We start from the raw sequence: 12,938 nt of genomic DNA on the forward strand, positions 1-12,938 counted from the left end.
CTACAGTCTCAGAAACAGAATGCTCGCATTCCATTACAAATAGATTTCCATTTACCAGCACTTTTAGACAGCCCCAAGGAGCATCAACCAAAGTAGTTGACTGATTGTGCTGAAATCAATATCCAGGTCATGCAAATGGACCCATTCTTTGAAATCTGTAACCTCATTTGTTCTTTTACCACTACGTATAGAGCAACCTTTTTTTTATACTTCTGTCACATATCACTGGCTAACCCATATAAACCCAACACAGCCAATAAGATAATGGTGTTATTCCAAGTTTATCAAGCATATTTCCATACTCACATAAATGCTAGGCGTAGGTGGATTTAATTTATCTGTCGGTAATGGTGGATAAGGTGGTGGAGGAGGTCTTGGTGGCGGGCACTTGTCCAGTAAAATGCTACTGTTTGACAGGCCATTCTTGCCAAGATTCCTAGACAAAAACACATGCACAACATAATTAAACATGCACCACACTTACTGTGTACACACAATGTGAAGACAACAAACACGAGTTAGAATCATGAGGTTTTCATTAACTATACATACAGGTAACCATCAGATGCAGTTAAAATGAATCTGCATGTAAAGGGAATGTATACGGATTTCATATTTATATTTTTTCCTTATTACAGTCAGGAATATAGTCAGGTACATATAAAATATTGCACATGAATAAGAGGATTTTTGTACCCGCTTTAAAATCCTTTTACTGCAGTTCATTTAGGGACACAGGAAGTCATAAAGTAGAACTCTGGGCAAAATTATTATTACCCTTACAGGGGGGCTACCCCCACACTGCAAGGAATAACTGCTCGTTTTCGTCTAAGGCGAAAAATAAAGCTATACTCACCCGATCCTCGAAGATGGCTGGCTGTGACAGTGCTCCTTCCAACCCGTCTCCTATGCTGCAGCAATGAAATGCCCCTTGGTGTTCTCTCATTCTATACAAAGTGTATAAAATGTGATGATTTATGGGAAATTAGACCCCTGCAGAGGAGGATGAGAGAGGTTCCAGGGACCTGCCTAAAGCAAGCCAGCCCAGAGGATCAGGTGAGTATAACTATTTTCTTTCCTAGACCAAAACAAGCACTTAACCCTTGCAGTGTGGGGGTAAGCCCCACTGCAAGGGTTAATCATTTTCCTCGCAGTTCTTTATATTTTCAGATTTGCTGCCACCTGACGGAGGATTGAACACTGGCAAAAAAAAACAAATAAAAACAGTAAAACAGCCCAACACATAGGGGTGGGTGCTATGTCCCTAAATGCACTCCAAAAAAATCATTTTACAGCGAGTACAAAAAAAACAACAGGATTTTTGTCATACAATAGATGTTTTGCAATGAAAGTTGTTAAACTCTGTGGGGTTGAGTGCTGACATGCAACAAGTTTAGTGTCATGTTTGCAATGTTTCTTGCCATACAGGTTAAGGAAGCATATTTGCTACAAAACTGAGGCATGCTTGCAGTAGGAGGGGTTACCACGAGCTGGCCTACGGCCTTTTGTTTACCAGTGTTCAGTCCAACTGAAGGAATCAGAGGAATAACAACTCCCTACACTGTGAGGGGGTGCTATGGAGTTTCCATCAGAGTGTGAAGGCAGACAGGTTTTGCGGTGCTTTCACTTTAGAAAAGAACCACAATTCTGTGTGACTAGTGTCAAGGGTGCACTCCTTATTAAATGTTATTTTGCATATACACATTGAAAAGAGTAAAAACAAATAATAAAAATGTGTGAATGATGTCGGTATTAGTTAATATTTCTCTGTGTTTTATTATCAGTATGTATACATGTGCATGTGTGCATGTAATTATATATATATTTTGATCATAGAGGCCATCAGATTCACGCACATTCACACACAGAAATACAGTATGTACACACAGCAATACCATCCCCCCCAGTAGAAATACGCACACAGAAATATGCACCCCCGCCCTATATACACATAATAGAGCACCATTTACACCTGTAAGTTTAGGTGCGATTAGGGATTCCTGCAGCAGGAATCTCAAATCTGTGGTTTACAAGCGGCAGCTGTCACCCGTTCAAGTTAATGATCAGTTAGAGCCGCTGCATGTAAACGCCAGCACACCAGATGAAATTATTATTATTACATAGTATTTATATAGCGCCAACAGTTTGCGCAGCGCTTTACAATATAAGGAAGACATTACAGTTACAATACAATTCAAGACAAGGTGGTAAGGAGGGCCCTGCCCCTGAGGGCTTACAATCTAAAAGAGGAGGGGGAAATGATACATGAGGTAGCTGTGGGAATGAATTATGTGAGAATGTGAAGGTTCAGTGGTTAGGTTGAGGTCTATGTTATATGATTACATGTGGTTAGGAATCAATCGAGAGTGTTTTCTAACTGCATGTAATCGTATCACATGCGGTGTGCAGGTGTTTACATGCAGCGCTGTCACCTGATCAATAACTTGAATGGGTGACAGCTTCTGCTTGAAAATTCCAGATTAGAGATTCCTGCTGCAGGAAAAACAAGTCCCCGACAGGAATCCCTAAACACACCTAAAAACTTACAGGTCTGAATGGGCCTAGTCACACAAAGTACAATACAACTTTACACCTCCCCACCAAAACACACAGAGAAATATACATTAGTACACAATAGTACAAACAGGTTCCTTTCTCCGGTTAAAAAGTAAACAAGCAGCGTACTAGCTACTACAATCCTGGCAAGGCAAACTTAATTAATTAGTCACCATTGAAAAACAAAATAAATATCTAGGCGATTTATCTCTAAAGAATCTAACTCTAGAATGCAAATACAATGCTTCCCATTCATAAAATTTTGTACGACCTGGCCATCTTGGACAGGCAGATCGTACTTGCCGAAGACTGAAATGCTGAGTGGGCAGTGTGCGCTTGCGCACACTGGCCCGTGCGGCTTTCGTCTTCGAGCATGCTACCAACCCGATTTTCGGCGGGTTTTGCAGCGTGCTAGGAAGACTAAAGTACAATAATCGGCAGGTTTATGGTCACCTTAAGTGCTCTGGGTTTACAAAAAAAAAAAACTAATTATAAATTGCCTGTAAAATACAAGACAGCTGTGACATATTTGTAATCTCCTGCTATATACACAAAACAAGGGTGCAGAAAAACTACAGTAAGCCATAGCAATCAGCTAGAATCTAGGTTACTTAAAGCCACTCTTATTAGAATATTACAGGGGCTGCAGATGCCGACTCCTCCCTTTGAGAAAGTTATTTCTCTGGCTGTCATGCTAATGCTTTGGATTTAATCTTTTCTGAGTCTCTGACATTAAACAAATATAGAGGATAGGGAATTTTGACACTCTTTACAACATGTTCGTTCTGGGTCTGACTAAAAAATTGAGGTCAGACAGCCAGGTAACTAGCAAAAATATGGCCAAACATGCCAGCATGCATACTTTTTTATGCTATGGACTTGAATTAGGCAAACCTACATTAACAAACTTGTATTAAGCAAAATACAGCGGTCACTGCTGACCTTTTCCTAAAACTTTTTTTTTTAACTTGCATGTTTATACCCTGTTATCAATGAACAGGAATCCTCTATGAGTGTTCCTGTTCATTGATAACATGAGAACATGGTTTGTTTACTATAACCACAATTATGAATGAATGGGGGTGATATGTTTCGGCGGCCGATATATCGGTGCATCCCTAATAGGTACTGTGCTTTGTGTTCAAAATCCGTATGATGCTTTAGTTCAATAAGTGCTTCACTTTGAAATTACAGCAATGTGTGGCAGAAATGTAGTTACAGCAATTCAGTTACAAAGCATCTTCGGAAATGTAAAATAAAGGAACATATGCAAACGTAATTAGAAATGATTGCATTCTTCAGTTGTTGTACCAGTCCCACAGAAATGCCAATACCAGCATCCAAGTTTTAAAATGTGTTATGCTAAAGAAACAGAACCTATACTAGAAAACAAAAAATGGGAGGCCAACAGCCAATCCCAACTTTGATCCTCCCCTTTACAAGAGACCATGTGACCAAATGGCAAATCTTTAGGGGTCGGGAGCAACATTTTCTCTAGGGAAGTATTCAGACCTTAAAGTGACATTTAAGGCAAACATTTTTTTCCCTCCCCCCCAATGTAAATGTTAACACTTACCTTAAATGATGTCTCTTTTTCCGATCTTCCTCTTCTTTCCCCGTGTTTTCATGTGTCCCTCCAGCGGTGTGACGTCACTCCGATCCAGCGCTGACTGCTCTGTCTCTCCGATCCAGCGGTGTCTGCAGGCGTGTGCAAGCGTCCATAGACTTGCCTTGCGTCTCTGCTCGTCTCCCGGCCGAGAATCGGAACTGCGCATGCGCCCGCCCCAAGATCCTTTGCGGCCGTACGAGCAGTTCCTGATTCTCGGCGCGGGAACGAGCGGCGATAACAAGGTAAGTTTAAAATGACTTTAAGCGGGTTTTTTTTTTTTACACTTCTTGCCTATATCTACTGCATGCTAGCAGTAGATATAGGCAAAAAAAACGGAGGATTTAGAACCCCTTTAATCTTTAGCTATCCAACCCAGCAAAGACATTACCAATAAAACAAGCATTTCACATCAAAAGGGCACATGTAAACATTACATAATTAAAAAAACATTTCTGGTCATGAATAAAAACTGCTTCTACAAGTGACCTTAAAGGCACATACTTTGATGTGCCGTCTCCTGCACGCAATGCCCAGTTTCCATGCACTGAATAGAGGGAGAAATGCGACGTACAGCACATCATCCAACCCTCTTCACTAACCTCCATTAAGAAAATGCCTTGTCATTTTTTGCAAGGCACGTTTCGCTGAAAGCATGCTGTATTTGGTTTATATACCAATGATATCAATGCTATGAAAAAATAATATTGCAATATCGATTGCAAAAATATATGAAAGAGGATGCCATATATACTCATCCACACGATACCACACAATGGCTAATCTGCATTCCTTTGTGTCAGGTTTGATCGCTCTGAAACCAAACGGTCTAAAATGTTAAGTGAACTCATCTCAGTCAGCAGTCATTAAAGCAGGATGCTCACACATTCCCAAATGAGTAATAGGAGGGGCATTTTACAAAACAAAATATGAAATGCAATATTTATCATATGGAAAACAAGCAGAAGTTGAAAGTTATGCCAAAATTACTTTCAGATAGATATTACAAAATCAACATGCACTTAATGAATGTACACCTTTTTGTGCTTTAAAAAAGGGCAATGCATTCTCAAAGCGCAGCAAGAACTTTGATGGCACAAAAGTAATAATGTTCTACAGGGAGAAAACACTGCCACTTACCGGCATGCCTTTAAAACTTCTGATGAGCTGGGGTATATGGAAACCGACATGGATGGTATAGTCTGAGGGCTTTGTTTGTGGCTAGCTGGGTCCTTCTTTTTAGGGCTCTGAGAGTCCTCCATACTCTCTCCATTGACTGCATCAAGTCCACTATGGGGGCTGTTAAGGCTGATAACACTGTTGGTCATTGTCTGTTCAGTAGATTTTGGAGAAGGTGTTGCTGTGGAAATGGCTGAAGATGGTGAGGAGGCAACAGAATTCTCAGTTTTTGTATGAACAGCTGGATGAATATTGTTGACTGTGTCACAGGTTCCAGTACCCACATTGTTATTGGCTTTTCCCATCAACAAGGCAGAGAGCTGAGGATTGTCTGAACTAAGTAAACCTGGTGACTTAGAATCTCCATGGCTAGGGCTAGGAACAGTATCTGCCGTCACCTGATGGACATGATTAGGAAGTCCCTCTACACAGGCAGTGCTGTTAGGTGTCCCTTCAGAAAGCCTGTTTGTTTCAGGCACTGATCCATTTCCTGAAGGCTTGCTCTCTTTGGTTAAAGTAATGCCTTGTTGTCCACCTGAGGTAGCAGTGTGAGAGGAGAGGTGATTGAGAGCAGCCCCCTGTGTTACTGAATTGCTAGGCATGGTAGGATGTCCAACCTGATTTTGAATACCAGTGCCAGCTGCTTGGAGATGCTGGGAAGGCCCAGTGGAAGAAATAGGTCGTTCACCATTAGGACCTGCCAAATGTGAATTCTGACCTTTATGAAGCCCCTAAATGTGGTGGCAAAAAACACATGGATTAGTACAAAATGATTTACCAACACTGCTAAAAGATCAACATTTCCAAAAAACACTGCTGATGTGCTTTCAAGATTTAAAAAAATTATGATTTTAGACCAGGGATAGCCAAACTCCGGCCCTCCAGGTGTGGTGGAACTACAAATCCCATGAGGCATTGCAAGATTCTCACAGCCACAGACATGACTCCTGGAGAGAGATGCATCATGGGATTTGTAGTTTCACCACAGCTGGAGGGCCGGAGTTTGGCTACCCCTGTTTTAGACAATCTCAGTTGTATGAACTGGAAGAAAATGTCATTTGAACAACATAGAAACATTATATGTATTTACTATTGCACTGCACTTCAAACTCAAATTAATCACGGTGTCGTAGTAATTGGACTTTGAAGCGCAGTGCAACAGTACATACATACTATATAGTGGTTCACTATTAGCACAGCAGAAGGAGAAAGGACACTTAGGAATATAGTTTAGGAGCGTGGGTTAAGTATATAACAAACATTAACCCATAAGACAAACCAATAATAATAAAATGCCTTTCTGAATAAGCTCCAATAATGTATACTTATGAATGACCACAAAATTAGCAGAGTTATTTCATATTCTATAGTATTTTTTTTAGAACTCATTATTTGTTCTGTGAACGAGAGAGAGAGAGAGAGAGAGAAGGGAGAGGCCGAGAAGTGCCAATGGCTCAAAGTCGCAGCCGCTGATCTTAACCCCTGCAGCACCGGGAGATAAGAGCTCTGGGGAGTAACAAGCATCACAGTAGGGAAGATTTCTACGCTAAGCAGCAGCCAGCAGGACATGGAACACACTTCATTATAGGAAAGTTATGTCCCTTGAGCTGCCTACTCAAAAAAAAAATAATATTAAACTAGACCAGTTTCAACATGTGGGATAAATACAAGACATAATTCATGTATACAAGTCCATTGCTATAAAACCATAATTAACGTAAAGCAGCAGGTTTAACTGTGGGAGCCATTGTAGCATCTGTTGTAAAATATCTTTTTACTTCCAACTCTTCCATTTAAATGTAGCTAAAATAAATAAAACATTAAGGCTGGGTTCACACCTGAGCGTTTTTTATGCTCGTTTTTTTCGTTCAGTGAAACGCGCGTTTCACTGGCGGTATGATTTTTTTTCCCCCTTTATTTTCTATTTTTTTTTTTTTGGTTCACTTTTAGGTGTGAACCAGGCCTTATACTAATGACCCAAAACAAGATAATTGCTAAAATAACACTTTCTATGGCATATAAATCATAAGTTGTGAGTATAATAAGGGTAGAGGTGCACCGAAATGAAAAATTTCAAAACCGAAACCAAAAAAAAAAAGTCAGGCCGAAACCAAAAGTTTATTTTAAGTTTTTTAAAATATTTTATTTTTATTAACTTAATATTTTTATTCATTTTTTATTACTTTACTTTTAGGGGCTTTGGGGAAATATTGGGGGTCTAAACAGCCCCCTGATATTTCCACTTTTAAAATAGATAAAGAGATTGAGAACAAAGTCCTCAATCTTTTTTTCTGCAGCCCGTTATTAATGAACAGGAACTGTTCCTGATCATTGTAGATCACTTCCCATTCATTCATAATTGAGGCTATAGTAACCATACTATGTCCTCAATTATTTACAAACACTCAGTGATCACTGAGTGTTTGTACCCGCTCTCCATCCTGAAAGCTCTCGCAAGAGGCTGAGCAAGCGGAGCTCAGCCTGCTATGACAGCGCTGGCTGTCTCGGCCCACACACCGCTATGCCAGTCTGTGACAGGAGGCTGAGCAGTGTGGGAGGAGAGGCGCCGGCCGCTCACAGCGCTCGGCTGCCTGTGACACTTTCTTTCCTCCCCAGTGGGACACAGAGCAGAGCAGAGCCAAGCGGGTAGGAGAGAAAGAATAGATGCACCGCTGTATCGGCCAGAAAATGGCACTTTCGGCATTATGCCAAAAGTGCCATTCTCGGCCGATATGTTTCGGCGGCCGACGCATCGGTGCATCCCTAATTATATGTGCTCACTGTGCATAATGCAAAAACATTTTTCTTCTAAAAATACAAAAGAGCAAAGCTTACAATTTCTGTTAAGTTTTTTTTATTGCTCTCTGAGGTCCTGATGGGGACATGGAATAGGACATGAAGGGGAATTCCCAGGAGGAGACAAACAGCAGTAAAAACTCAAGTGGTTTTAAAAGGAAACTACATCACAACCTTTTTTTTGCCATAGTCTCTTTAGTCTCACAGGAGGAGGACCAGTAGACAAGTACTAACATCCTCCTGTGACCCAAAACTCAGTATATAGCGGCCTATAGGATTATTTTTCCTGTTCTATTACACTGCACTGCAAAAGGTTTGATTACCCTGTGAGCAGCAAATACAACTTTATATCCATCTTTCCTCTTTAAAGGGGCAAACAGCCTCTAGTACTGAAATGGTCAATTTCCTAAGTTGAGCTTTGGGGCGACTAGTTTGGCAATAAGTATTTAAGATAATAAGATAAACAGGCTTTTTTGGTAGTGGTGTTACCATTTATTTTCAGACAAAAGTTAGGGGAAAAAAAAAAAAATGATATACCCTTCTCACATGTACAGGTTTTTTTTCCCCAGTTTTGACCAGTTTTTATATTGCTCATACAAAGCCTACTCAAGGTACTTGCACTTTTTATGTTTTTAATTATGTGAACGTTTAGCACACTAAGGGTTCATTCACACCATATGCATCAACGTCAATATGGAAATGGACAGTGCAGCCCCGATGCAAGGCACGGCAATATGCCTCATCACTGACTGACATCATTTACACCACCACATTGAAGTGGGAATGCACTGGGGTGAGATGGAAAAAAAAAACCAGTATTGCATACTGTATTTTTTTTTAAGTGCAGCAGGATGCGACGTGGAAAAACCGCTTTGCACCCTGCTGTGCTCATAGAACGCTAAAGTTAGATAGAAAAACACGCGGGAAAGAACATTTAATGATCCAGTGCTGCAATTCTAGAATGTACACTAGTCCGTGAGGCTTAACGGAAGCCCTCTATGTTGTATATATACACCAGTGCTAACTTCGCCGACACTTTTTCAGTCAGGTTTTTGAGTTATGATGACTAAAACTAACAAAAATACATTGACATTTAAGTTGACTAACTAAAACTAGACTAAAAGATTAGGGGAAGACGATTGGGAATAGATCCAATTAGAACTAATCTCCAGTTTAGACTTAAGACTTCCAGTTCCGGTTCCATCCTGAATGGACAGCTAATAGGTAATATGTGTAATGGCATTACAGCCAATATAGTTTTTCATTTCAATATTTTAGAGTTGGACTTCAGCTTAAAAGAATGAAGAATTTCATATGCAAGTTGTTATAATCAATGCATATGTAATTACTGGTCCTTTGTTGAAAATACTCAATATTATTGTTTCTTTCTAAGACTTGGTTCAATCTAATTTTAAGATAAAGACATGGTATATATTAGGGATGCACCGATACAAGCATCGGTATCGGCCGCGATACCGAGTATTTGCATGAGTACTCGTGCAAATACTCCAATACATAAAACGAGTACCTGTGCCGCGTCCGCCATCTTCAGGGACCCAAATCCGCCGCACACAGGACCTCCATCACGTCTTCAATGAAGCAAGATGGCCGCGACCTCACTAAAATCATGATTTTGTATTGCTTTAGAAAAAATTTGACCTGTCCCTTTAAGAAAAAGTATCGGCGAGTACTTGAAAAAAAAAGTATCGGTACTCGTACTCGGCCTTAAAAAAGTGGTATCAGTGCATCCCTAGTATATATATCACAACAGTTAAATCTGACAAAAGTATGAATAAAACTAAATGGCATTTTAGTCAAAAGACTAAAACAAAAAAAGAAATTTGCTGTCAAAATGAACACTGATATATACCATATACAGTCCTCAGATGGGTATGTCAACCAAGCAAAAAACAAAAAGGCCAGTTTATACTGTGAATATCATCTAAAGCCTTCCATTTATTCATCAACAACATAAATATAAATACCCCAGTTACCTGAGTGGAGTTTGATAGTTGGTTTTTCCACGGCTCCTCTGTGCTGCTGGTCAGGTTTGTGCGGTTATGAGGTAGAGCGAGTGCGTTTCGCTGCGGGTAAGGCACGTTTCCATTACTTCCACTTCCTGTTATATGATTATTGCCTATCAACATAGTGTCTGTACTACCCATCGTCCCTGTGGTGCTGCAGGAAACTTGGCCTGTCGGAAAAGGTCCATTAGCCACAGGCTGCACAGGGCAAGCTGGACGGATTCCAGGCTGAGTGACATTAAGCACTCTGTTTAATGCAACTTGATGCTGCTGACCAGAAACAGAGTTTGTAGGCAGTGATGAGTCAGCTGTTGGCCCATTAGCAATTCCAGTAGATCGTACCTGTGCAACTCCTGTTTGTCTTATCTGTAAGAAAAAATACCAGTGTCTCATAAGATATTTATTTTTAATTATGCAATACATGTTATATTACAGTTGTGTTAAGTGTAATCTATTAAGGCTAGTGCTGCCAGAGCCCTTTTCTATTTGCACAGAAGAGCGCATTCGTATGTGCATGTTGCGCAGCATGTAGAAGTGACTAGGAGGCTTTACAGCTGCCAGAATCACTTTTACTAGAAAGTCGGCAACCGAGAGTAAAAACAAGCAAGGAGATTGTTTACCCACTGCAGCAAAAGGGTTAAAGGAGACAGATACTGTACATATAAGGAGACCAATCTACGAGGTCCACATACCTGCTGGTGTTGCTGCATTAAGACAAACTGACCCTCTAACTGTTCCAACAATGCTTTTTGTGCAGGACTTAAGTTATTCCTGTTTGCTCTTAGCTGCTCCAATTGCTAGAGAGAAGAAGAATATATAAAATAATGTTAATTTGCACTATAAACACATGTACAATGCCAAAAAAGTATTCACCCCCTTTGGAAGTTTGAATGTTTTATTTTCATAGAACAATGAATCACAGTGGATATATTTTTTATACTAATCAATGTCATGTTAAAACAGATCTCAGTTTTTTTTCCCCAGTGTGCTGCAAAACGACAAAAATGTCAGCAGCAAATCGATTTAAGCATCTGTGTGGCCCTAGGCTAATATTTAACGCTCACCAACTGTTGAGATTGTAAGAAAATGATTTATACATCTTTCAGTTATTATAATTTCCCATGCTAAAGAAACAAAAGGCTTTACGATGAGCATAATATTCCCTCATATACACAGATAAAGCAATATGAAAATATGTACTATATACTGATACCTGTAACTTCTGTGGTGGCAGAGACCAAGAATTAACTTGTTGGGCTGGAGAATGTGGCACTACATTGCCACTGCCCCAGGTTTCAGAAGTATTCTAAAAAATAAATACATTCAATTATTCAAAGACCCGTAACTACTGTCATATTACGATTTTGTTAGTTTATCTAGAAACATGGAAAACAAAACACGCATCATTTTAATAGAGGGTAAAAAAATAAAAACCCAGAAAAAACAATGGTCAAAACTGCTGAGAAAATCTAAGCCTGCGATACACTCCCTGCATATAGAAACTCCCTTAATGAAAATGTCCTCCATCTGGTGATTATCCTGAATGAAGGTGATGGTTTAAAAAAAAAAAACACAGCATGAGCCACATACATTGTTTAGCTATGTAAAATACCTTTGCTGGACTAGAAGTTCTTTTCCTCTTGGCAGGACTTGACAGTTCATCTACCTGGCTAGAAGGAGTCATATGTAGTGGCAAGGACTGCTGTGAAATTGGTGTTTGGCTGAGGCCTAGTACAGATTCAGCATTCTGATGATGAGGTTTACAGGCCTAAGAATTGTAAGAGAGAAAATATGGGTCTATGTAATAGGTATCAGCTTCCATGCCAGGAGAGGACAGGCGTTTAAACCACCTCTGGACGAAACAATATATGAAATGTGGATCCACATACAAAAAACAAATGACTTCAGTCCAGCAGTAAATGAAAAAGATGGATTTATGTCAGGTTGTATATATATATAAAAAAAAAAAAAAAATCAATATAGTTGGGCACTTAAAAAAAAAATGAAGATCCACAAAGGTTCTTAGTTGGCACCCAAAATGCAGGGAGATTTGACCACCTTTCTAACTCTGAATAACCTGTACCTTAGCCGTACACAGATAAAACCAGCTTGACGCGCAAGTAACAAAAAGAAAAAGAAAAACTTGCTAAATATTGAAAGTAAGTTTTAAAGCTGGGTGTTTTCAGTAAATCCCCCAACTTCTCACCTGCTGTGCTGAGTTCATGGCACCCTGCCTGGAGGTAAGCTCTGCGGGGATTGGTAGGCTCCATGCCTCCTCAATACTAGGAAGCAATTTAGTTTTACTCTGTAGACTACCTTGAGGAAGGTTACACAACTGAGCCTAGGAAAAATTATTTGAGAAGGAAATTTAACACAGGCCTAATTTATTACGAGCATGTCCACTACAACTTCCTAACAAGAAGTAAGCTTTGTAATTGCCGTTTGTGGCTTTTTATAAACAGATGTACAACAGGGTAACCAGAATACAAACCTTTGTGAGAATAAAAATGTGCAAATGAGAACTCTTGTTTAAAAATACAAGAGTTTGGAAACCACAGCACATGTTTTCTTAAGGCAAAGAAAAATGTACACAAACAAAAAAACAATAATGCACTATGTACAAGAATTAGGAAAATGGGTGACAGCTTCTAAAAAAATTATTATTCACAAACCATGAAACAAATAATGCACACAGATTCTTAAAGAAACAAAAGCTTGACGCAAACCAAGAAGTTAAACATGTTCCTACAATTGTATGGTACATGGACATGCTGGAG

General features: G+C 39.7%; 1 protein-coding gene across 5 annotated transcripts in view; it reads right to left on the reverse strand.

Moving 5' to 3' along the window:
- KDM6A (lysine demethylase 6A) overlaps positions 1-12,938 on the reverse strand; it is a 104,693-nt gene that overhangs the window by 26,778 nt on the left and 64,977 nt on the right. Inside the window, exons 13-19 of one of the 5 annotated variants that reach the window (XM_018565798.1) lie at positions 12,368-12,502; positions 11,774-11,929; positions 11,375-11,467; positions 10,854-10,958; positions 10,132-10,527; positions 5,303-6,072; positions 307-436 (exon numbers count right to left, since the gene is read on the reverse strand). In XM_018565798.1, the coding sequence (XP_018421300.1) occupies positions 307-436; positions 5,303-6,072; positions 10,132-10,527; positions 10,854-10,958; positions 11,375-11,467; positions 11,774-11,929; positions 12,368-12,502 (1,785 nt within the window). The remainder of the gene's footprint in view (positions 1-306; positions 437-5,302; positions 6,073-10,131; positions 10,528-10,853; positions 10,959-11,374; positions 11,468-11,773; positions 11,930-12,367; positions 12,503-12,938) is intronic. The other 4 variants (XM_018565799.1, XM_018565801.1, XM_018565802.1 and 1 more) reach the window with 4 other exon arrangements.

The sequence above is a fragment of the Nanorana parkeri genome, unplaced genomic scaffold, assembly GCF_000935625.1.
Source record: "Nanorana parkeri isolate BGI_ZX_2015 unplaced genomic scaffold, ASM93562v1 scaffold888, whole genome shotgun sequence".
In the NCBI taxonomy this organism is placed as follows: domain Eukaryota; kingdom Metazoa; phylum Chordata; class Amphibia; order Anura; family Dicroglossidae; genus Nanorana; species Nanorana parkeri.